Source organism: Armigeres subalbatus, chromosome 2 (assembly GCF_024139115.2).
Source record: "Armigeres subalbatus isolate Guangzhou_Male chromosome 2, GZ_Asu_2, whole genome shotgun sequence".
Taxonomy (NCBI): Eukaryota; Metazoa; Arthropoda; class Insecta; order Diptera; family Culicidae; genus Armigeres; species Armigeres subalbatus.
In genome coordinates this window covers 227,735,950-227,762,368 of record NC_085140.1, presented here as the reverse complement: position 1 = coordinate 227,762,368, position 26,419 = coordinate 227,735,950, and the positions used below count along the sequence as shown (strand labels likewise).

The 26,419-nt window shown below is 42.6% G+C and overlaps 1 protein-coding gene across 1 annotated transcript in view; it reads left to right on the top strand.

The window, feature by feature from the left end:
- LOC134211817 (centromere/kinetochore protein zw10) overlaps positions 1-25,905 on the top strand; it is a 71,154-nt gene extending 45,249 nt beyond the window's left edge. The window contains exons 3-4 of the mRNA XM_062689093.1: positions 15,560-15,825; positions 25,621-25,905. Coding sequence (XP_062545077.1) covers positions 15,560-15,825; positions 25,621-25,842 — 488 coding nt within the window. The 3' untranslated portion in view covers positions 25,843-25,905. The remainder of the gene's footprint in view (positions 1-15,559; positions 15,826-25,620) is intronic.
- The last annotated feature ends 514 nt before the right edge of the window (positions 25,906-26,419 follow it).

The window sequence follows — 26,419 nt, the reverse complement described above, 5'->3', positions numbered from 1 at the left end:
AACCACCACTTGTATCGCCGCTCATTGCAAACAATTTCTATTGAAACAAGCAAGCTCCAGTAAGTTTAATTGCTAGTGATTAGCACATTCGATTTTCTAAATGCGCTATAAACCATCAAGTCGTTTTGCTCATTATGCACCTCGTTTCTAGTATCAGCCGAGAAACCGTAATTTTATCATTTTATCCGTCTTTCTGCAGCATTCTCGTATAGAGAATAAGCAAAAAAAATATTTCAAAGAGTCTTATTGGGGGTCGTACACTTATTACGGTGTAACAGCCGGGGTACGATTTTCAACAGATCCAGTCAATTTATTTGCTTCGCGGATGACATGGACATTGTCGGCCGAACATTTGCAAAGGTGGCAGAACTGTACACCCGCCTGAAACGTGAAGCAACAAAAGTTGGACTGGTGGTGAATGCGTCAAAGACAAAGTACATGCTTGTGGGCGGAACCGAGCGCGACAGGGCCCGCCTGGGAAGCAGTGTTACGATAGACGGGGATACCTTCGAGGTGGTCGAGGAATTCGTCTACCTCGGATCCTTGCTAACGGCTGACAACAACGTTAGTCGTGAAATACGAAGGCGCATCATCTGTGGAAGTCGGGCCTACTACGGGCTCCAGAAGAAACTGCGGTCGAAAAAGATTCGCCACCGCACCAAATGTGTCATGTACAAGACGTTAATAAGACCGGTAGTCCTCTACGGACATGAAACATGGACAATGCTCGAGGAGGACTTGCAAGCACTCGGAGTATTCGAGAGACGGGTGCTTAGGACCATCTTTGGCGGTGTGCAAGAAGACGGTGTGTGGCGGCGAAGAATGAACCATGAGCTCGCCCAACTCTACGGCGAACCCAGTATCCAGAAGGTAGCTAAAGCCGGAAGGGTACGATGGGCAGGACATGTTGCAAGAATGCCGGACAGCAACCCTGCAAAGATGGTGTTCGCTTCCGATCCGGCAGGTACGAGACGGCGTGGAGCGCAGCGAGCGAGATGGGCAGACCAGGTGCAGAACGACTTGGCGAGCGTGGGGCGTATCCGAGGATGGAGAGATGCGGCCTCGAACCGTGCATTGTGGCGTCAAATTGTTGATTCAGTGTTATCTGTTTAGATGTTAACTAAATAAATGAATGAATGAAATGAACACTTATTACGTAAGCAATTTTTTCTGGGGTTCTCGAACCCCCCTCCCCCCATGTAAGATTTTTTTCATACAAATGATTTTTTATTTATATGGAGCGTAAGATATTGATCGACCCCCTTCCCTCCCCCTTAAGTGCTTACGTAATATGTGTACGGCCCCTTGTTTAAAATTGACGCAAATTGGTTTAGCGACTAATATCAGAACACTGTTTCCTAATGTGTCAATTGCATAATGAGCCTTTTGATTCCAGCATGTTTGCCAACAGTTCAACAGTAATGGTAAGAGTTTGGTAACATGTAACCGTAAGGCTCTTGAGCAGGCATTGAAAAAAATCAGATCATGAGAAAAAATAGGGTTAATCTACGCCAACTTGATGCTCTGCCAACTTGATGCTTGTAAGTTATGAGCTTCCTAAGATCTCTGAAATTGGACGTTCGATGATTTACCGTTTAGGGATCTTCAACGCTCACCATAAGAAGCCTATTGAGAGAAGCGAATCACTTGGTAACACAACAATGATGAAGATCTCTATGAATCTTGATCTCTAGCACACTGAACTGGAGGCGTTGATACTTTCTCTCGACTATCTTGTCACCTTGAAAGAAGAGCGAATAAAGTAGAACGCATGAAGTGGTTTGATTGTTTGGTTTCATTGTAATAGAGCAAGCGGGGTACGAAAGCAAAAATCGTAGCTCACATGGATACCTCACCACGGATTGCCTTGTTAGACAGTAGTGCTCATTGTTTATCACAGCAACGATTGCTCCTACTCGTTGTTTGGAATCCATCTAAGCGAGTTTACTCATTGGCTATGGATGCTACGATTGCAATAGATCAATGCTCACAATGCTCATTCACACTTTTAATGCCTGTTTTCGAGTGTTCTGTATGTGATGTCGAAATATCAGAATTGGAGTACCTCCTTTAGAACTCCCATAAGATCGCAGGTGTAATTCTAGCTGCTTTAATAGACGAGTGATGCGTAACATGTGGTTTTATTATTTATGTGGTGGTTTATATATTATTTATGCAGCCTAAGGTCGGAGTGGCCTCGTCGGTACATAACAATCGTCTCCGTCCACTGCCTTACGTCACCAGGCACGCAGTCTACGGAGGGTCCGTAAATCGTCTTCCACCTGATCGATCCAACTTGATCGCTGCACACCTCGCCTTCTTGTGCCTGTCGGATCGTTGTAAAGAACCATTTTTATTCCAAGTGCGCGTTGGTCCTCCACAAGCATTGTCCAGATCTCGTGTCCATGGAGGACTACCACCACCAGTTTTATGAGGGAGTCTGTTTGGCACGGCGGCGAACTCGGTTCAATCGGAGTATTTTAAAAAAAATCCAAAGTACGTACGATTTCCTGCCACGTTGCGTCTTCGAATTTGTCTGCTGGTATCGGAGGTCAAGTGAGCCCAAGTACACGAATTCTTCAACCATCTTGATTTTGTCGCCAATGATTCAAGTTTCTGGTGAATGGCCCTTGTCTTCTCTTGAGCGTACTTCGACTTCAACTTGTTAATGACTAGTCCGAACTGCTTAGCTTCCCTCTTCAGTCTGATGTAGGATTCTTCCATCTGTTCAAAATTATAATAATGAAAGTAGTGCATGGAGAACTGGAGTGCGATGACCTGCAGCGAGCACCAGTTTGTTCGTAGGTTGACTGCTGTCGAGTGTCAGAGGAGGCATGTCGCAAATGGTCATCCAGCTTCCACTTGGCCACACTGTCACTCGTAGTGCAAGGTGGTCATTGTGCTCATGGATCAATCATTGCCGCCTGAAATATTCCTGGGTTGAGTGCTAGGAGACCGACTAGTGCAAAGGGATTTGGTTTTAGTGAGTCGAGTGTAGTTAACGCATACAAACACTACATTAGATACGCTTGACCAATGTGCAGAATGCAGATTTTCGTTACCATTTTCTATAACAATGGAAAGTATTTTGCGGTCATTTTTTCCATAATGTCGACGAAAATTGTGCACAGAACTTTACTCTTAATCACACCGACCACAGGAAAGTTTGCCTCCATCAAAATCCATTATATAAGAATTCGAAATTTGTAGCACATTTTTAGTACATCCGTCGGATCGCTATAAGATTTATATAGTGAATTATGATAAAAACAAGCATTTTTGGTGGACTCAAATTTATATGAGATGTTAGATTGAATTCAGCACTTAAATGGACTACAATAATAGAAAGCTTTTTTAACACCATAATTTTTTGTAAGGACGTGGCCGACGCTAATGTTAATTTCAAATATTATTTATTATTAAATTTTTATTACGAAGTTGGCTTTTTAGTTACAATATCGTTTGTTTACCATTCTTAAGTTTGTTTCAATTTTGTTTAAACTACAATCTCCGAGTTATGAATAATATCGCAAAAATGTCAATTATGATGCACGTGCATCATTTAAACACACTCCACATACTTTGTAGTACATATTCCAAGTATTTAGCTTCAATCATGCAAACAAAAAAAAATTGAAATTTTGTATGAATTTTTTTCCCGTTTTTGGCAACATCCCCATTTTGGCAACATTAAAATCCGGTCGTGTTGCCAAAATCGGGAAGGGACTGTATATACCATAAAAGTCGCTGAAAGTACAACAAAAAAAAGGAAGTGTTTTGTATAGATTTGGCAATCTCGTTGGCAATCGGTACAACCCATTGGAAGGATTGGCGATGCCAGTAGGGTGAATAAGAGTATGCATAGATTATGCAATGCTTAGAGTAGAGACGATTGGGAAGGGGTTTTGCAATAAGTGTGAGGATCCATATAAAAACAATTATATGCTTCATACAAAAAGTTCGACATACATGTATGAGGTCGGCTGAAAGTGGCATATTTTTGCGTTACGTAATCAATCTTCTTCTATTCACCATGGAATTAATATAGAAAACGACCTCGCTTAAGAAGAGGGAAATAGATTTTCGGATCTTGATGATCCCAAACACAATTTTAGGTGTCTTATACAAAATCATGACAGGAAGATGAACAATTGGGTAATATTTATGTTGGATGATCCATAAAATAGGTTACAATGGCATATAATCACAAATAAGATAATTTTCTTCATATTTTATAAGGGTGTCCATACTGGCCCATGGGGGTGTCCAATCCAAGATTTTTTTTATGTACAGGTTATCCGACTTGTGAATATCCACAACTCAGCCATTTTGGATTTTTGTATGAAATTTATGCTCGTTTGTTTACGTTTTGCACTGAAAATGTATGTTTCCCCCCCGCGCTGGTTATTCCCATCTACTGACGAAGTCGGATAACCTGTACATAAAAAAATCTTGGTCCAATCTACCCCGCTATCTTCCCGAGAGTAGTGAAAAATTAACTATTACAAAATCGTCCTATTTGATTGAAATTGCCTTATTTTCAATACGATTCAAAACAAAACTGGTAGTCAACGAGTAATAGTATCATGTAATTGCTAGAAATCCGAATTATATTCAATTTAAATAACCTGATATTGATTAAAACCTTAGGGTATCCATTAGAGTGATTCAAATTTTGACTTTTTTACTCCCCGATGCGTAAACGATTGCATTTGCCATTTTAATAATCCTCCTAAATTTTTAGCAATTTTCGTCTGTTTCTGTTTCATGACATGATAAGCTAGATGCAACTTACTTATGGGTCCTGTACACCTCCGGTGGTGCAAAGGGCCGACTTGAAAGATCTCCATCCTGAGCGTTGCCCGGCTATCGCTAGATGCAAACTTTGGTTTATTGTTTGTTTCAATTACAAAGTCATATCTGTCTGCAGGAGGAACAGAGATTTGTACTGCAATATTAATGATGATTCAATAGTTTTCCGTGCTTCCCGTATTATGTTAACCGCAAAATGTCAAAATAGGAGTCTAAACGCGACCACGCAACAAATTTATCAGAAGAAATAACGCTATCAATGAATTGTTAAATCCTTTAATAAATTAGCAACAGTTTCTTACCCACCGTTGCCAGCACCCAGGCGCTGACGGCGGTACCCCGTTTGGCATAATGCCGTTTGGCATAACGCCGTTTGGCATAATGGCCATTTGGCATAAGGGCCGTTTGGCATAATGGCCATTTGGCATAATATGTATGCGGTGTCAAATTGAAGGCCATTTGGCATAATGGCCATTTGGCATAAGGGCCGTTTGGCATAACGACCATTTGGCTTAATTTGTATGCGGTGTCAAATTGAGGGCCGTTTGGCATAATATCCATTTGGCATAATTTACATACTGTTCCAAATTATTTGCCCAGGAATCTACTTACCATCATCGGAGGTGAATTACTCCGATGATGCTAAGTAGACTTTAAAGCTCTAAAGATTATACAACAATTTGCGGTACAACATTCCGCGGTAATCCATTTATTGATGTACCATATTGCGAGCATTACCATTGCGCAATATTCCATTCTGCGTTTTGTATCATTCCGCAGTTAAAATTATTTTGCAGTGAATCGTTTTGCTCGAGTATTCAAAGAAGGCAAAATAACACATTTGGCCTTATACCGGGCAAATGCGAGCAGTTATAGAAGGCAAAATAACACATTTTGCCTTATAACAGGCAAACACGTGCATCACGAAACGGTACACCGTAAAATTGTTGATACAGTCAATCCTCCATGAGTCGATAATAAAGGGACCATCGGCTCAGGGAAATATCGAGAAGTGGGATATATAATCCTTGAAAAGCTACCCGAGCAAACAAAAGTCAGCCAAAAATGGTTGTAGCAACTTGTTTGTGACCAAATCTGGTCACATATGAATTGCAGCAATCTATGTGAAACATGTGCTGCTAGGGTTTTTCAAGGGACCATCGCAGAAATCCATAACATATTTTATAATATGGCATAACTTGCTTCCATGACTCGATATCGAGTCATAGAACATCGTCTCTTGAAGGGTTCACTGTATATCCCGCTGAAGATTATTCACTTCAATACTTTATCATTTTGATTTCCTATAATTCACCCTTCTTTGAAACGCGAGCAGTTCTTTGTTTATTTCAATGGAATTTTTGAACTGACCATTTCTTGAAAGCCTTGATAGCAAACCTTTTATTCACTATTTCTGTAATTTACCCTTCTTTATTGCATATGAATTGTTGCAAACGGCAATTCATTTGGAACCGTATATAAATTATTCCAAATGGCCTTTATGCCAAACGGCCCTCAATTTGACACCGCATACAAATTATGCCAAATGGTCTTTATGCCCAATGGCCTTCAATTTGACACCGCATACATATTATGCCAAATGGTCATTATGCCAAACGGCCCTTATGCCAAATGGCCATTCTGCCAAACGGCATTATGCCATATGGCATTATGCCAAACGGGGTACCGCCATATCCCGATTTTATCACCCCCCTGGTGAATTTTGGGGTGATAAAACAGGGTATGTGACAAAATTGGAAAAAAACAAAATTTCCAATTTTTTAATTCATTCCACAAATATCAATCATTTTTTGCCTTGGAAAGGCCAAATGCGTAAACGGTACCCGTTATTTCTTGTCGAAATTGCTTACAGAATATTTCCCAGGTACTCAGAAGTCGTTCGTAATAAACTACAGGCGGTGAAAGTTATTTCATGAAAATCAATGCTGCTTGTGGCATTATTTACGAAAATAAAAAGAATGACAATTGGGGGGGGGGTGTGGTTTGGGGTGACAAAATCGGGTCGAAAACGTGATAAAATCGGGACGTGATAAAATCGAGTCGAAAACGTGATAAAATCGGGGGTAGACAAAATCGGGGAGTGACAAAATCGGGTCAATACTGTATAACGTGGGTTTTCTCGAAAGTAGGATATTTTTCTCAAAAAACTAGTTGGTACCAGTTATGCAGTAAGTTGGGGGTCGTTCAATAATTACGTAAACATTTTTCTGAATTTTTCGGACCCCCTTCCCCTTGTAATATTTTTCCTATACAAATGATTTTTTGTTTATATGAAGAGTAAGAACATAATAGACCCCCCTCCCCCCATATGTGCTAGCGTGATTAGTGAACGACCCCTTGTCCGCTACACGGAAGAAATAAACTACCCAATAGTGAGTTTAATTTACCCAACCTCGAACATTCGTACGGGAAGCCAAAATTGTGTGAGTAGGGTCGAAGTAGTTTGCCTTTACTCCCATGTTAAAAAAGTATCCAACGGAAAATTAATTTACCCAAATGTAAGTTTAATTCACTCAATTTCGACCTCAGGTAATAAAACTCAAAATTGGCTTCCCGTATTGAACTGGCGTCGTTTGATTGTTTGGCTCTTTTGTTTTTGACAACAGAAGAAAGAGTGGATGAAAGAGAAGAGAAAAAATAACTCAAAAATAAGTTTAAAAAAACTCAACGCTTGATACTTTTTTTCTTCCGTGTACTATTGGCCTTGACGGCAGCGCGAAAACAAAATGGTGGCTGCAGCCACCATGGTGATGCTTTTTTATTTCATAGGCATATAGGACGTCAATTTTAAAATGCTTATTAACTCGTTAACTCGAGATAGATATTTCATTTACTTTTAGACTAGCAACACTAAAGTTGAATTATTTTGATTAAAAAATATGTGTTGATAAGTAGCCTAATGGAACGTACACACGGTCAAGCAGTTTGACCAACATTGACTCCACCTCTCGTTTATTCAAACATCCATCAAGTTTTACCAACATCGGCACGAACAACCAATTTATTCGACCAACAATATCACACACGAACGACCGAAGCGCCAACTTGAGCACCAACCATCAAAAAATATATGAGGGTTTGTGCAACTTCACTACAAATGCTCACACATGTTCGGCGAACCTTGACTCCACCCCCGACAACTCAAACCAAAATCAAACCGTTTTAATTTTTTCCAACCAAACCGCCAACTGCCAAATGATTGCTCGAACAACTTCACACACGTTCAAACAAAGCAGCAACCGAAGCGTTTTCTTGGGGGCGGAGTCAATGTTCGTCAAACTGCTTGACTGGTGTGTACGTTGCATAAGAGATCAAATCTAGTTTTCAAGACAAAATTTTCAAAACGACTTATCTGCTTTTGTAAACAAAGATTCAAACGAAGATTTGACGAATCTGATAGCTCTCCCACGCAATCCAACACCATCAACAGGTAGCGGAAACCTTCACCTACCTATTGGTGGTGTTGGTTTGCGTGGGAGAGCTATCAGATTCGCCTAATCGTTGTTTGAATCTTATTATTATTATTATTATAGCTTTATTTAAGAGGTTTTCAGCCGGAGACTGGTTCACCTCTTATAAATACATAAGGGAGGCACAATACGCCTCCTGGATATATTACAATTATTATATATAATACAATTTATACAAAAGTAATACAGCGTTCTTTCAGGTAGCACAGTTTCTTAAATATCGTTGAATAGATTTGCGTCCTTCAGGAAACATAGTATGGTGGTCTCACTGGTGGTATCGTTCTTCAGGGCGTCTCTTATGGAGCCAATGTTGTAGAGCTTTCGCAAGTAGTGTTTGAATCTTTGTTTACAAAAGCAGATAAGTCGTTTTGAAAATTTTGTCTTGTTTTATTACTCATCAGTACGCTATTGCTTTAATACAGCATATAGAAAGTATTCTGGCTACGCCACTGCTACACACACATATATATATATATATATCTTGAAGGAAGGCTTCCAAGCCTATTATAGGGAGCCATCAGAGCCTCTTGAAAGGCGGCTTTAGAGCCACTAAAAAAGAGGCTTCTGAGCTTACTGATGTGTGCTTCGAAGCCTCTTGAAGAATTACAAGCCTCTTTAAGGGTAGCTTCCGAGCCTTTTGAGATAAGGCTTACGAGCCTCTTGAAGGAAGGCTCCGGACCTCTTAAAATTAGGCTTCCGAACATATTGAAGGGATGCCTCTTGAAAACGAGTTACTTAAAAGGAGGCTTCTAAGCATACGCTTCCAAGGCTCTTGGAAGAATGTCGTGCCTCTTGAAGGGACTCTTCAGGGCCTTTTGAAAGGCGGCTTTCGAGTCACTTAATAGGAGATAGGAAGCTTTCGAGCGTCTTGAAGGGAGGCAAAAGCCTCTCGAAAGCGGCTTTCGAGCCACTTAAAAGGAAGCTTCCGAAGAAGAATTTCGTGCCTCATGAAGGGAAGCTTCCGAGCCTCTTGGAAGGCTTATGAGCATATTGAAAGTACGACTCTGAAAGAAGTCTTCTATGCCTCTTGAAAAAATATCCAAGCTTTCTAAAGTGAGGCTTCCGAAACTCTTGTAGGAGGCTGCCGAGCCTCTTGAAAGGAGACTTCTGAGCTTCTTGAAAGTAGGCTTCCGCGCCTCTTTGAAAATAAGTTTCCAAGCCACTCGACGGAAAGCTTCCGAGCCTCTTGAAAGGGGGCTTTTGAGCCACTTAAAAGGAGGCTTCTGAGCCTCTTGGAAGAAGTCTTACGAGCTTCTTGGAAGGAAGCTTTCGAATCTCTTGAATAAGGCTTCCGAACCTCTTGAAGGATGCTTCCGAGTCTCTTGAAAGGAGGGTTCGAGTTGCTTGGATGGATGCTTCCAAGAAGCGTCCCTAGCAGCCCAATTTAGACCGATTTGGTTGCAGGAATTCATATATGACTGAATTTGATTGTTTATGAGTAATAGAAACTTGTTAACAACATATGTGCTACTCGGGGTTGAAGGATGGTTCCAATTCTCTTGCAACGAAAGCAACTGAACTTTTCGAAAAAAAGCCTTTATGCCTCTTAAATGGCGGCTCCCGTACCTTCAGACACTAGATTTTAGTTCAGAAGCATGTTGTTAACATACCTATTATTCAATATTTTGTTTCTAATATGTAGATTCCATAAAAGGTTTTTTTTTATTTTTTCATTCAACATTTTGTCCTTTTGATTTTTTTGTCGCACAGCCGTTCATACACTGTGCTGGTTTTAAAGGGCAGGATTCAACAGGCGTTGATTCACAGATCGCTATGCTTATTATGTACAAGACATCCCGTAACACAGTAGATCACTTTGACGTAGTATGTTGCGGTGTATGATCAACTAAACAGAGCCCTAGCTTAATCCATTTTTCTAGCTAGGGTAATAAGTTGTGGTAATTAGGGATTCATCGTATTTAGTCCTCGCTACCAACAGCAGTTTCACCAGTATCCAGAAGGTAGCTGAAGCCGGAAGGGTACGATGGGCAGGGCATGTTGCAAGAATGCCGGACAGCAACCCTGCAAAGATGGTGTTCGCTTCCGATCCGGCAGATACGGGAGCGCAGCGAGCGAGATGGGCAGACCAGGTGCGAACGACTTGGCGAGCCGAGGACGTATTCGAGGATGGAGAGATGCGACCTCGAACCGTGTATTGTGGCGTCCAACCCAAGTAACCATTAGCACTATATTACGCCAAACCGCCATATAGGGCCACTATATGGCTATTTAAAAACTTATAAGCACTATATGGCCGATTTGGCGGAATATAGTGCTTAGTGGTTACTTGGGAATTGTTGATTCAGTGTTATCTGTTTAGATGTAGACTAAATAAATGAATGAATACCAACAGCAGTCCCAGAAATAAAACATAATTAATGTTACCTTGCAGACAGTTGAAAGACTCGAATTCCTCTTGTTTGAGGCTAAACTGTATGCAGCGGAAACAACTTTTCAAGCAATTAGTTGAAAAAAATCTCGTTATCCGGTCATAGGCTAAACTAACTTCTGGAAAAATCGAGTTAAGGGTTTAAATACGTACTAACTCTTCTTGAACTGGTGAACAATGGTAGTGAGAGGAACACACGGAAGTTCTTATTACTGAACAAATTCTCTTGCTTGAAATGGTATTGTAGACAGAGCTAAATCCCGGGTTTGTAGCTTTACTGGTGATATTCTAGGAGCAAGACAAGGATATGGCTAGGGCTCCGATGCAAGGCTAAAAACAGTATTACTGTTCTGTTTCCTCAAGAAAGGATTGATTTCCTATTGACAAGGGGTGCGCCTTCAATGGGATTGCTCTCTGTGCAGGGTCTAAATAGTGGGACCTTGTCATGGTGCTCTTGAGAAAACAAAACAACAACTGTATCGAAACCGATAATGCATTGCTTATCAATAGTAATGGAGGAATTCGACATGCGCCTGAACACTAAGGATACGGGTAGCGCTACAATAGATCTAATAACTGGTCACAGTGGCACACCCGAACAGGAAAAAAATATGTACGGGACAAAACTTTGAAATAAAATATTACGCAATTATCAAGACTTTATCAATCTGTTTTGATTGGAATTCGGCCATTATTCATCCTCGTCCGAGGTACCTCCTGGGGCAGCAAAAGTATCCCCAGGGGTAGGTACATGTACCCCAGGTTGAGAACCGCTACTCTATTTCGAGGGTCTCCATTGACTAGGATTTAATAAAAATTATCAAAAACATCTTTAGCTGTTCTCACCATTCTCTCCGCCTGCCCGTTGCACTCAGGCTGTAAGGTGGACTTTTCAAAACTTTTATGCCATGTCTTCCCATGAATGATATAAATTGATGAATGTTAAACGGAGGACCCCCGTCCGTGACTAGCACCCCTGGTAGTCCGAACCTGGAAAAAAATTAATGTTGTGACAAGATAATCTACGTTGAATTACATCCCGCAACTTCGACGTTGTAGCGCTGCAGGAAATCTGCTGGACAGGACAGAAAGTGTGGAAAAGCGGGCAACGAGCGGCTACCTTCTACCAAAGCTGTGGCACCACCAACGAGCTGGGAATCGGCCTCATAGTGCTGGGAAAGATGCGCCTACGCGTGATTGGGTAGCAGCCAATCAATGCAAGGATGTGCAGAATGTTCTCTGATATCACGAACGTTTCCACTTACCGCAGTGTGAATATTGAGTCCGACCACTAGCTCGTTCCGTTGCAATATGTCTGCGCTCAAAACTCTCGACGGTGAACACCACGCATCGGAGTCATCCGCCGCGACCAAACATTGGGCAGCTACAAGATGGTATACGACTTATCCCAACGGAAGAGCAGCTAGGCGCATCGTCTCTTGAAGATGGCTGGAGAGATATTCGTTCCGCTATTGGAAGCACCGCAACCGCTGCACTTGGCACGGTGCCCTGTGGGCGACATTGCTACAACACCGTACGAGGGCCAACGAGGCACGATACAAACGGGCGCGGAACAGACTCGATTTTTCGGAGGAAAAAGCGCCAGCAGGAAGATCGATACCTTAAAGAGACGGAAAAGTTAAACCGTTCATGTAAAGGCCACGAGCCACAGACCGATATGTGTAAGGACATAAACGGGAACCTTAGTACAAACGAGCATGAGGTGATTCAAAGGTAGCAGCAGCACTACGAAGAGCACCTGAATGGCGGTATGGTAATGAACCTAGGAGCACCCACGCAGGACATGCGACTCTAGGCTCCGAATATCCAGGAGGAGATAGGCCGGCTGAAAACAATAAAGCCAAGTTGTTGACCAACTACCAGAAGAGCTGTTTAAACACGGTGGTGAGGCACTGGTTTGGTTTGGTGAGGATCTGAGAGTAAGGATGAGGTTCTGCCGCAGGAGTGGATGGAAGGTGTAATGTGTCCCATCTAGAAAAAGGGCGATAAGCTGGATTGTAGCAACTACTGCGCAATCACATTGCCGAACGCCACCTACAAGGTACTCTCCCAAATTTTATGCCGACTAACACACGATTGGTACGATTTTCACGAAGTTCGTCCAGTTATTTGGTTTCGCCGACGACATTGATATTATGGCACGTAACTTTGAGAGGATGGAGGCAGTCTACATCAGGCTGAAAAGCGAAGCTAAGCGTCTAAGATGAAGTACATGATAGGAAGAGGCTCAAGAGAGGACAACGTAAGCCACCCACCACGTGTATTGGTGGTGACGCAATCGAGGTGGTTGATGAATTCGTGTACTTGGGCTCACTGGTGACCTCCGATAACGATACTTACTTGATACTTGATGGGCTACAGCTCTTCGATGAACCTACGCCGATAACGATACTAGCAGAGAAATTGGGAGACGCATCATGGCAGGAAATCGTACGTACTTTGGACTCCGCAAAACGCTCCGATCGAATAGAGTTCGCCGCCGTACCAAACTGGACTATCTATAAAATGCTTATTAGACCGGTGGTTCTCTACGGACACGAGACCTGGACGATGCTCGTGGAGGACCAACGGGCACTGGGAGTTGTCGAAAGGAAAGTGCTGCGTACCATCTTATGATGAGGTGCAGATGGCGGACGGTACGTAGAAGAGGCGAATAAACCACGAGTTGCATCAGCTGTAGGGAGAACCATCCATCGTTCACACCGCGAAAATTGGAAGACTGTGGTGGGTCGGGTACGTAGCCAGAATGTCGGACAGTAATTCGGTGAAAATGGTTCTCGACGACGATCCGACGGGAACACGAAAGGCTAGGTGTACAGCGGGCAAGGTGGTATTGCACAGGTCACTCCAGTCTTAGTCTGGTAATAAATAAAAAATGTATGTCAAGGTGAAGCAGCAGATCGTTCAGTACCAACGAAACGGCTAGGGGAATATCCATTAATTGCGTAACGCAAAAATCCACCATTTTCAACACCCTCCCCCTCCCCCTTATGTCACACTTTTTGTATGTTGTCACACTTCACTCAACCCCCCCTCCCCCTCTAAGCGTTACGTAATTTATGGATGCTCCTTATGCCCATATAGCAATGGAAAGAGAGCTAACCCAAACAATCACGAAACTGGTTTGGTACTTGCCCTTAGGAATCGTTGTGAACCCGAAGAAACCGGAAAAGATGCTGCCTCAACGATTCAAGGTGTATCGCTAAACAGTTACTGTAAAGATCTGGCGCAGTAATGCAAAACGATGCGTGGCACTCTTTACGTGCTTGAATGTTTGTACGATCTATTTGCAAGTTGCTTGTAGCCCACTGAACCTTCAAGATGGCCATTCGCCGTTTTATTGAGCGGATAGGAGCGGCGATAGAAATCTATTCAGATCAGGGAACGAACTTCCAAGGAGCAAGTCGTGAGCTTCGCAAAGAAATCCTTGACATCAACACTTCATTAACCGGTACGTTTACGAATGCCAATACGCAGTGGAGGTTCAATCCACCATATGCCCCCAAAGGGGAGGAGCCTAGGAAAGGCTTGTTCGTTCCGTAAAAGTGGCTCTCAGTACTTTGCCTGTATGCAGAAATCCAGACGACGAAACTGACCTACTTATCCCTGGAAAGTTCGGAGACGGAGGAATTGATACTAAACCATTTCTTGCTCCTATTACCCCTTACGGTCCAACTGCAACCTTGCACGAACTATGTTGGATCGATTTTGGACAAGGTGGATTCAAGAATACTTGCCTGTTGTAACATCAAGTGGTTCAACGAAGTCAGGCCATTGCAAGTTGGAGACTTGGTTTTCATTGTCCAGAACAGCAAAAGGAATAGCTAGACGAGAGGAAATATTGTACGAGATTACCCTGGGAAAAACGCGTTCGAAAGGTGGATGTTCAATCGTCAACTGGTGTCACTCAACGGCCGGCAATTCTAATCGCTGTTCTAGATGTTCAAAAGCCTGATAGTGGTATAGCGGTATATACTTCGCGCAATATGGGTGGCGGAGTGTTGGCAATACGGCCCTGCGTTCAACAGTAGAGGCTAAATAGGGCTGTGACAATTCGTGATAGGATAGGGTAAATCTGTCATATAACGTCAACCGAATATGAACAATGAAAAAATCAGGGGTCTGCGAAGCGGCCATGTTTCTGATGCCAGCATCAAAATCATCGATTAATTTAATACGAAGGCGTAATCATAATCGTTGAAACCTGCCATTGAAAATATATTTTAAATATCATGATATTTTGGCGAAGTAGAGCGCTTAGTGCCGATTGAAATATGAAAACTTATTAAAGACATCAATATTCTTGTTGAAATACACCTCGCATTCATACTTTCGCACAATTTCTTGAAAAATGATGAAAAATAATTACGTCTATTTGGAAAAAATCACTTCGGAATAGTGGTTTGTTTACAAAATAAAATTGTCAGTGGGAAACCCAATTTCAATAGAACAATGGGAAACTCCTATTGCCAAACGTAGTGGGTAGGATTGGGGGTGCCAGATACCTGGAAAAAATACTGTGCAGGTGAAAAACACGTTACAATTGTTTACAAATTAAAAGCTATAATTATTCTAAAAGCTATACTTGAAATTAAAAGGTACTATAGAAAAGTAAGTAATTACAAATGAAATACATTTTTAAACATTCTTACCTTGCAAACTACGGTAAACTAATTGTAAGTAATACATTGTAAAACCCAAAAACTTGAACTTATTCGAAAATTTATTAAAGCTTAAAGCTGACTCAATCACCATTCTTTATATTTACATAATTTTAAATTATTTGATTCATGTTTCTCATATTTTTATACTAATTTTTACATACCGATCAATTATCATTTTACAGAACTCAGTAATGGCATCGTGGAACTTGGACCCGAACCACAGAAAGCGGTTAGGCAATGCATTCGACAACTCGATTTGTTGAAGAGCGTGTGGCAAACAGTGTTACCAGAGTACATCTATAAAAGCAGTATCGGAGGACTCGTTACGGCTTTTTGTGTTGAAATCATTAAAAGGATTTTCATTTTGGAAGATATTACTGCGGAAATAGGCAGTGGTTTAGTCAACGTTATTAATGTTATCAAAGAAAAGGCTCCATTGCTTTTCAAGGTAAAATCTATTGAATGGTAAATATTTACTATTCACACGACAATACATTGCAACTTTTCGTGCACGGTACTGGCGGCGTATATGGGTTAAAAAATGTGTCTGCCCATGTACTTCTTTGGCTTGTTTGACATTTCGTTTTCCTTCCGTTCCAGGATGAAAAGGGGGAAATCAAAATGTCAAACCGCGGCTAGCTGTCAAAAGGTACGATGATGGATATATTTTTGAGCTTTTGCTGGTCGCCCTTAATGTGTGTCTGACCCTGTACTTTTCTGACATCTGACTTAAATTTTATATTTTCACACGAGAATCATGAGGGGAGCGGCAAATCGAAATGTCAAGCCGCAACTAGGTTTCAAAAGTACACTAATGATTTTTAACTTCCGCTGGTCACCATTAAAGCTTGCTTACAGTTCGGAAAACGTGTCACGGGATTTGATCCCCCATGTATTATAAATTCAGTAGAAAACCGAATTAAAGCCGCTATCGAAATTGGATTTTTCTCACAATCCATACGTTAAACCTAATTTCGGAAGTGGTGCGCTGTATAGCAGATCACCAAATGAAAACAGCGCACCACTTCCGAAGTTAGGTTTAACGTATGAATTGTGAGAAAAATCCAACTTCGTTAGCGGCTATAATTCGGTTTTGCACTGAATTGATATATTTTCAAAGGGTGGGAATTTCATTTACCGTTCCTAAATCCCTTAAATCCCGCCTATTCGGCATGTGTAAACTAACGAGCCTGGATTAAAAACAAAGAGACGCAATACTCCTACCTTTAACAACCTTGTGCTCGATTGGAACAACCGATTTGACAGCAAATGCGCTGTTCCAATTTTGACACTTCATCTCTTTGTTATGAGTGCAGCTTCTTTAGTGTAAACAGGTGTAAACTATAGACACTATAGGTTCCATAGACGAGCGCTGAGACGAGACCTGCAAAGACGCTGCTTCTTTTCTCTTGTTTTGACACTTGTTCTTCTTTTCATCACAGTTGACCATCGAGTTTCAACTGTTTACTTGACTGTTTCACCTAAGCCCCAGGTGGACCCTTCTGAGCACAATAAAAGTGTATCCAATTAACGAAATAGTTAATTCATTTTCATAAGGATTTTTATACCGGGAACAAAACACAGGTTTATTACTGATTATTAACAAGCTAAACGGAAGGTTTGGAATACTCGCTAAAGTAAAAAAGTCTTGGTAAAACAAAAATGATGTGGAATATTTTATTTGGGATACCAATACTTTCACTCAAAAAGCTGCTGGTTGCACCTGACAGTTCGTGACAGCAGTTGACTGGCAGCAGCTGAAGTTACATTTTTTCCTCTTTGCAGGTCTCGTCTCAGGACGAGCGCAGGAACGGTTGGGTAATTTCGATTAAGTGTGTTTTTCCATTTGCTTGGATTGCAATCGTGACGTCATGCTCGTTTGGCTACACTAACTGACAGTTCGTTTGGCTACACTCGCCTTCGCCTCAGCTCGTCTATGGTCCAATGCACCGAATGAACACAATGACGTTTGAGACGGGCGCTGTTTACTAAAAATGAACACTTGCATGAACTCGATGAATGAAAAAGTATTCATTCTTAGTAAATAGCGCCCGTCTCAAACGTCAATGATGAACTCGGTGCATTGGACCATGGAACCTATAGTGTCTATAGTGTAAACATATGTTTGTTTTCCTTCTGCTCAAAACCTCAAAATTTATGAGTCATCATACAATGATGTCAAATGAGTCAAAACATATACCGTGGACCCCCGGTAATATGACCGCTTTTAATCTGAACACCTTTTAATTTGAACCCCGTTGGTTTGAACATCGTTCAAATTAAAAATGGTTCAAACGTCATTTAGCACGTGGAATCGAGAGAAGAAAAATGAAACATCGTGAAACGGAACGCAGAATCAAAACAAACCAGCAAAGAGAGCGGCCAGAAACCAGTTTTTCTGATGCAAATAGAGTAACCAGAAGTTCAAATTAAAAATGAACCCCGTTAATTTGAATGAGAAACCGTTCAAATTATCGGGGGTCCACGGTATTGAAGTATACTCATTTTAACCCAAGTATTGCTGAGTTGCACCATTAAAGAGTGTTGGTTTTCCTTTTATCGGCACCAGAGTGTATGTAATACACTCGATCGGCACTTACACATTCGGACGTGAGAATCTCAATAGAGAATGTGTGAGTGGCGATAAAAGGAAAACAAACACTCGTAGATGGTGCAACTCAGCAAAGCTTGGGCTAAAATGAGTATATTTCCATATATTTTTTAACTGTTATGCAATCATTTGATGACCCAATCAATTTTGAGGTTATGAGCAGAAAAAAAAATGTATTTACACATGCCGAACTGCACATTAACGTGCGAGCGTTAAACGTCACTCATCTCTATGCATTTTTAAAAGGGCGGGATTCAAGGGATTTGGGCGCGAAAAATGAAATTCCCGCCCCTTTGAAAATATATGGGGGATTATTGAATCCCGTGACACGTTTTCTGAATGGAACAGCAGGAAAACGGAATGTCAAACCTAAGGCAGATGTCAAAAAATTACAGAACAGAAAAGTACAAGAAGAAGTCGTGCGTGAAATACTGAATTAATTTTTCTTGGGGTTTAATTATGACGTCCACTATTTTATGTTTTATTAAAACGTAACAGAGGGGGGAAGGGTTGCTTTGTGAAGAAATCTCGTAAAGCAGTGAACGTCATATTTGAATCTTCCAAAAAATGAGCGCTGTCATCCAGATAAAAAGTAGAATCATGACAAAATTTCCACGGTAAGATATGGGATAAGATTCTTTAAAGTTATAAGGGTTATGTACAAGACACGACCGCCCGACGCAATCTACGTAAAACAGTCTGGTGCATTAAGGTTTGAAGTACCATCATGCTTGAATAGTATATAATATTTTATTTGATTACAGTCAACTTTCGCTCGTGGGGCTATCTTTAGATGGGCTTTAGTTGGGCTGGGTTGTTCTACGCAACTGTACCATGTAAACTTTGTCAAAAAATATCAAACTAGCGTAAATTTGTCCCACCAATTTCAGAATCAATTGGATCTAAAAAAATTGCCAATATTTTTGGAGTGTAATCAGCGTACACACTTAAAATAAATCGCAGATTTCTGTGAAATTTCACCGAAATCTCAACAGCAGAACTGTTCGGTGAATAATTTTACAGATTTTCGGTGTTTTTGACAGTTGAACAAAGGAAAAATCGCAGACAATTTGGTGAAATAATTACCGAACAGTTCTACTGTTGAGATTTCGGTGAATTGAAGCAAAATTCACCGAAATCTGTGAAATGATTTAAGTGTGTAGGATACACTTCTCCAGACTATAAAACGGATCATTACTTATGTAAAAGGGTTTTCATCGGAACGCATACTCGCCGATGTGCTTAAGTACCGTAGATTCAGCATCGTAGCGCTGCAGAAGGTTTGTTAGAAGGGATCAATGGTGCGAACGCTTAGAGGTAACCATACCATTTACCAGAGCTGCGCCAACACACACGATCCAGTTAACAATTTCAACATAATAAACGTCCATAGCCCACACTCCGGAAGCACTAGAAGCATTCTACTCGCAGCTGGAAACTAAGTACGACAGCTGCCCAAGCCACGACGTCAAAATCATCATAGGAGATTTGAACGCTCATGTTGGCCAAGAGGATGAGTTTAGACCGACTATTGGAAAGTTCAGCACTCACCGGCTGACGAACGAAAACAATCTACGACTAATTGATCTCGCTACCTCCAAGAATATGGCCATTCGCAGCACCTACTTCCAACACAGCCTTCCGTATCGGTATACCTGGAGATCACCACTGCAGACAGAATAAAAAATCAACCACTATCTGGTTATGGTTAAACTGCGCTCAACACTATCCGTCATCAACGACGGCCGCCGCAATACGACCTACCCAGCAAACACAAGATCGTATATCATAGGGAATAAGTGTACAAAGTGGAGGCCATATACGCACATTTTGCACGCAATCAAATGAAGGAATGCGCCTATATCGCCTCCACCATGTACACTTATTCGCTAGCATATGCGATTTTGTGTTGACTGAAGCAACCTGATGTCGCCACTGCATATGCGTAGCATCTCGAGGCAGCGTTGCCGGAAGAGGCTGAGCTCGATGGGGCCCCTCTTGAGGTTTGCTGGAATACAGTCAAAGCAGCCATTAACGACGCAGTGGAGAACAACGTCGGGTATGTGGGTCGAAATCGACGGAACGATTGGTTTGACGAAGAGTGCAGACAGATTCTGGAGGAGAAGGACGCAGCGCGGGTGGTCGTGCTGCAGCAAGGAAGCCGGCAGAACGTGGAACGTTATAGACGGAAGCGGAGACAGCAGCCTCGCCTTTTTCAGGAGAAGAAACGCTGTCTGGAAGAAGCGGAGTGCGAGGAGATAGAACAGCTGTGCTGCTCTCAAGAACCACGCAAGCTCTATCAGAAGTTTACCGCATAACGAGATAAGGATGGGAGCATCTTGACGGACGAACGTGTGGTGATTGAAAGGTGAAAGTAGCACTACGAGGAACATTTAAATGGCGCTGAGAGTACAGGCAGTGAAAGTCAAGGCAACGGAGGAGATGACTACGTCAGTTCAGCGAACGATGGAAGCCAACCAGCCTCTACCTTGAGAGAAGTTAAACTAAAGACCAATAAAGCAAGTGGTAATGATGGTAAGGGAGCTGAGCTCATCAAGATGGTCCCGGAAAAGTGGGCCACTTGCCTGCACAAACTGATAGGCAAAATCTGGGAATCTGAACAGCTACCGGAGAAGTGGAAGGAAGTGGTCATATGCTCCATCTACAAGAAAGGCGACAAGCTGGAGTGTGAGAACTTTCGAGCGATCACCATCCTTAATGCCGCCTACAAAGTGATATCCCAGATCATCTTCCGACGTATGAGATGGACCCGGCAATGATAACAGTAACGAATTTGCCGGCTTCGTTGACGGCCGATCGACAACGGACCAGATCTTTATTGTACGGTAAATCCTTCAAAAATGCCGTGAATACCAGGTCCCAATGCACTATCTGTTCATTGATTTCAAGGCGGCATACGACAGTATAGACCGCGTAGAGTTATGAAAGATTATAGACGAGAACAGCTTCCCTTGGAAACTTACCAGTCTGAATGGTGTGCAAGACTGTGTGAAGATTGCGGGCGAACACTCCAGTTCGTTCGAATCGCGTGACAAGGTGATGGACTTTCGTGCCTGTTGTTCAACATTGCGCTGGAAGGTGTCATGGCATAATTGAACACCCGCCTGAAACGTGAAGCAACAAAAGTTGGACTGTGGTGAAAGCATCGAAGACAAAGTATATGGTTGTGGGCGAAACCGAACGCGACAGGGCCCACCTGGGAAGCAGTGTTACATGTAAATTTTCAACAGTTTAACGTGATAATCAAAAGTTTCAATAAAACTAAAAGGTTAAAATGATATGGAAATGCTAATATCATCTTCCAAACTTAGACGTACATGTTCATGATAGAACATTCTTCATGTCTGCCGTATCCTAACGGAACTATCAATTCTATACTTTCGCCTCTAATTCTATATTCTAATTCCATATCATTGTAAATCGTTTAACTTCACGTAAAAGTAATTCACTCAAATCATTAATTAGTGTACTACCCCTGATGGGGGCATCCATCAATTCAGCTGTTGGTCGACGCTACAGCAGCAGTGCCTTTCTCTGCTTTGTTCTCTCCGAGGCAGCTCCGATAGCCGATAAAACGCGTTCCAGCCAACTTCATCTTTACACATCCTCCGGACTAGGTTGTCCGGGGTAGTGTCCAGACCACATGTGGCAAGCATGTGGTCACGCATTGTGCGAAAACGCAGGCACACAAACAACACGTGTTCCGCCGTTTCCTCTAAACTTGCGCACACCGGACACTCGGGCGAAGCCGACGATTACCACGCCCACCGGGAACTTCAACCTCAAGACACCGTCGTACATGACGTTCCATAACACCGGACCCAGTATGGAACCTTGCGGAACCCCTGAGGTTATGTCAACGCACTTCCGACCCGCCTCCGTGTCGTATACCAGTACTCGATTCTGGAAGTAGCTTCCGAGAATCTTGTACAGGTACTCGGGAATTCCAGGATGCAGGAGCGCATCTGCAATAGCTGCCCAACTGGCACTATTGAAAGCATTCCTTACGTCGAGAGTCACTACTGCACAATAGCGAACTCCCCTCCTCTTACGCTGGATAGCTATCTCCGCGGATTTGGTAACCGACAAGATTGCGTCTACGGTCGACTTACCCTTTCGGAAGCCAAACTGGTTACTCGATAGACCATCCGCACCCTCCGTGCGTATCAACAACCTGTTGAGGATGATCTTCTCGAGCACCTTCCCCGCCGTATCAAGCAGGCATATTGGTCTATATGTCGACGGATCCCCCGGTGGTTTTCCCGCCTTTGGCAATACAGTCAAACCTCCATGAGTCGATATTGAAGGGACCATCGACTTAAGGAAATATCGAGATGAGGAATAGCAAATCTTTGGAAAGCCGTTTGAAGGGACCATCACAGTAACCCAGAAAATATTTTTTAATATGGCATAATTTGCTTCCTTGAGTCGATATCGAGTCATAGAACATCGACTCATGGAGGTTTGACTGTAGGACCAAACTCTGCCTTTTCCATGCTTCAGGGAAGACTCCCTCGTTCAGGCATCTCTGCATGACAGATCTGAACATCTCGGGAGCCTCAGCAATGGCCGCTTTGATGGCCAGGCTCGGAATACCATCCGGTCCTGGCGCCTTACCTACACTAAGGGACTGTGCAATCCCCACAGTTGCTCTTCCCTCGTCGGCCACCAGGCTGTGCGTGCTCGCTGCATCCGCCTCCTTGCCCGTAGGCAGGCGCGGCGCAGGTTCGCAATTGCTTGAGTCCACCAGTAAGCCGGTGGCCTCCCATTCCTAGGCATGGTGGCATCGCATGCACGCGAGAGTACTGTTACCAGCTGCTCGCCGCTCAGACCGAGAGTATTGTGCTCGCGGCGGAGCGCTTCCTTAAACACCTCGTCGTCGAAGTATGATGTCTTCCACATACGAGGGCTAGGCCTCGCCCCTTCTTCCGTCCGCTGAATGTTGGTCGTATAGTCGATACTGTAGCGAACCGCCAGGTGGTCGCTGTGAGTGTAGCCATCATCTACCCTCCAGTTCGAACTACCGGCCTACGCCCCACCAAGTTAGCCGTCAAACAATCTAGCATTCGACCGAACTGCTCGATCGACCATCGAGGAGGCGCATAGCAGCTGCAGAAGAAGACCCCGTTGATTTTGGCAATGACGAAGCCCTCGTGTGTCGAAGACACCAACTCTTGGACTGGGTATTTCCCTGTTGTCCATATCGCCGCCATTTTAGACCCATCGGTGACCCAATTACCGATCCTGGCGGGTACCCGGTAAGGATCTGCTATGATGGCGATATCCGTCCCCCATTCAGCAACTGTCTGACACAGCAGTTGCTGGGCTGCATCGCAGTGGTTCAGGTTTAGCTGCGTTACCTGCACTGTAATTTTGCAGCACGCTTAAACGCCGGGCACTTCGAACCCCCCATGGGATGCTTGCTGTTCGCAGCTTTGCTGGAACAGATCAAACAGTTGGGAGGGTTCGTGCAGCATTGTGCCTTATGTCCCTCCAATCCGCAGCGTCGACAGAGCTTGCTTCTGTCAGGGCCTTTGCAGTCCCATTGCTTGTGCCCCGGTTCCAGGCACTTGAAGCAAACTTCGGGTTGCTCATATATGCCCACAGGGCATACCGACCACCCCACCTTGACGCTCCCTAACTCCCTACCTTGGAGGCGTCCGCTGCAGATAGCCGAACCAATGCTACCGGTGTCCCTGCCGGACCTTTCCGTAGCCGAACGCCCAAGCAACCAGAAGTTCGGATAAGAAGGGCTATTTTGGCTTAATCAGCTCTCATTTTAAGCAATTTTTTGTATGTAACGGAACTTTAAGTGAACTTTAAAGTTCCGTTAAGGATGCTTGGAACTTGATGTGAACCATAGTGAACCAATTAGTTCGGTTAAGAGTAAATTTAAGTAAAATCTGAACTTCTGGTTGCTTGGGCGGCTGCGGTGGACGCCTCCACTTCACACTGTCGCCGCAGTGCCGTGACGAGCTCTTCGACTTCGGTGATCTCGTCCAGGTCTTCAACCCTTAGATTCACCTCCGTCGTGAGTGCCCTGACCTTGACCGTCTCGCCTAGGACTTCCTCCGCCAACTTCTTGTAGGCGGCGCCCTTTTGCGAGACGCCCTGCTTTAGCTCGAGGATCATCTCGCCCATCCGGGTACGTCTTATTCGAGGTACTTTGGCGCCGAGTTCACCGAGCTTGACATCACTCCTCATCGCCTTCAAGACGTCCGAGTACTTAGCCTCGTCCGCTTTTATTGTAAATTGTAAATCGTTTAACTTCACGTAGAAGTAATACACTCAAATCATTAATTTGTAAAAGGTTAATGTTTTCGAGTCGATTGATATATAAATCTTTTTTTTTTATTCCATTTTTTGAAGGCTCACTCGCCGTATTCAGCTTAACAGAGCCGATATTCATCTAATACTACTTAGTATTACAACCCTTCCCATTTTTATCTCCCAAAATTTGTTTAACCTTCTCAACAATTTCCATCTGATCCGCGTTGAGGAAACACTGATCCGTACAAGCTTTTTTTGCATCCATCTCTCTGCTTCACTTTGATCGCCGGCGTTTGTTCGTTACTTCGTTATATTCGGACGATGAATTAGATGCATTGTCTTCAATGTCAGTCCACTCGTCATCGTTTTGCGGTCGTTCTTCTGCTGCTGCTGTAGGAGGCGTTGATGGTGTTTGATTTGTATTTAACGGTGGGAATTCGGCCTGGTCGAACAACTCGTCTTGTGAGGAAAGTGTTGATGGAACTGCCGCAATATTTCTATTTGATCGCTTGCAATTGTGTTCTGATTGATAGCGCAAAGCGACATCTTTGTCTATCAACCCTATATATATAAATCTTAAAAATCTATCAAAAGAAAAAAGCGCTATTAACATTTGAAATCTTACATATCTTCGTGATATGTCTTCCCCTTAGACGTAGCTTACATCAAAAAATGTTGTTAGAGCTCGCAACTCGAGTTCAGTTTTTAACTGACAACAATCAAACAACCTTCACCCACCTTGACTTGATCGACCGCATTGCTAATGAAGTATGTGTGTAGATATCACGGTCTGTCTCATTTGGAGAATTATACTTAAAAGTGACATTTCCGGTACCTGAAAATTCAGGTGGAAACAACTTTTAGCTTATTTGGAGTGTTCGAAGCAGGAGGTTTGAATTTTAAATATCGACATAAAGGATACATTTATTTGCTTGTGGATGATATTGAAGATTTTTCCCGGAAAAGATACTAGTTTGAATGTTTATTGCATTTCTAACCTAGCGTAATGAATGATTTTAAAACAAATTCCATTTCGTAATTTTTAAAATTATTTTAAATTTCATTGTCGGGCGGACATCTTGTAATTTTTCATGATTTTGGACTTTGCTTTTCCTTTGATGACAGCATTCATTTATTCACCTAGCGTATTCGTTGCGTGCGGAAGATACTGTCAACAAATTTATATTCTAGTGAGTACGTTGCTTTTCAGTTCACCGGAAGCTCATGTTACAGTACATATTGTGTAAACATTGCTCACAACGGACTTTTTCTTCCAACTGATAATCGACGTGTGACGTCACCGTTGTTTAGTTAATGTTGTCACATTCTTATATATTCTAGGATCCAACGGATATTACAATTGTGGTCAAGAATTGGACAAAACTTATGCAGTTGCTTACAATACTTGATGCATCTTTAATCGAAATCACTGAACTGTGGGCGGAAGGCAAAGGACCACTCACATTGAATTACAAGGCGGATGAGATAAAACATCTCATTAGGGCACTATTCCAGAATACAAAACATCGGCAGACATGTCTTTCATCCATAATTCAGTTGTGAATGCCTAATCATTTAAAGCTATACCATTTAAAAACAATAAAATATAAACGATAATCAGCAGCAGTGATATGAATTAAATAATTTTGAAAGAAATCCTTCAAGTTTATATAGGGTAAGTGTTTTATTTTCGACGCACTCATGAATTTATCACTTTTTTCCCTTATCTATCTGGTTGACTACAGTGTTGATACACCTATGCCTGGCGTAATGTAGAGCTCCATCTTCTTCTTCTTATTGGAATTACATCCCCACGCTGGGACAGAGCCGCCTCGCAGCTTAGTGTTCATTAAGCACTTTTAGACCAACATTTGTAAAAGGCGTAACAGCCAAAATTTATTCCTTCTGATTCTTTGTCCACATATATTGCGAGAACAGAGGCCTTTCTCGTACAACAAAGTTGTACCGAAAGGCTATCATTTCACTTAAGAAAATTATTTTGAGCTTTTTAGTGGAATGTCTTCACTTGTCGTAAGACGAGTTTGTACAATCCCATTGAATTCCATCACTTAATTGTATCTTGACAGATACGTATTTCGACCTCAAAAGTAAAGAGCCCATAGGCGTAACTAGAGTCACG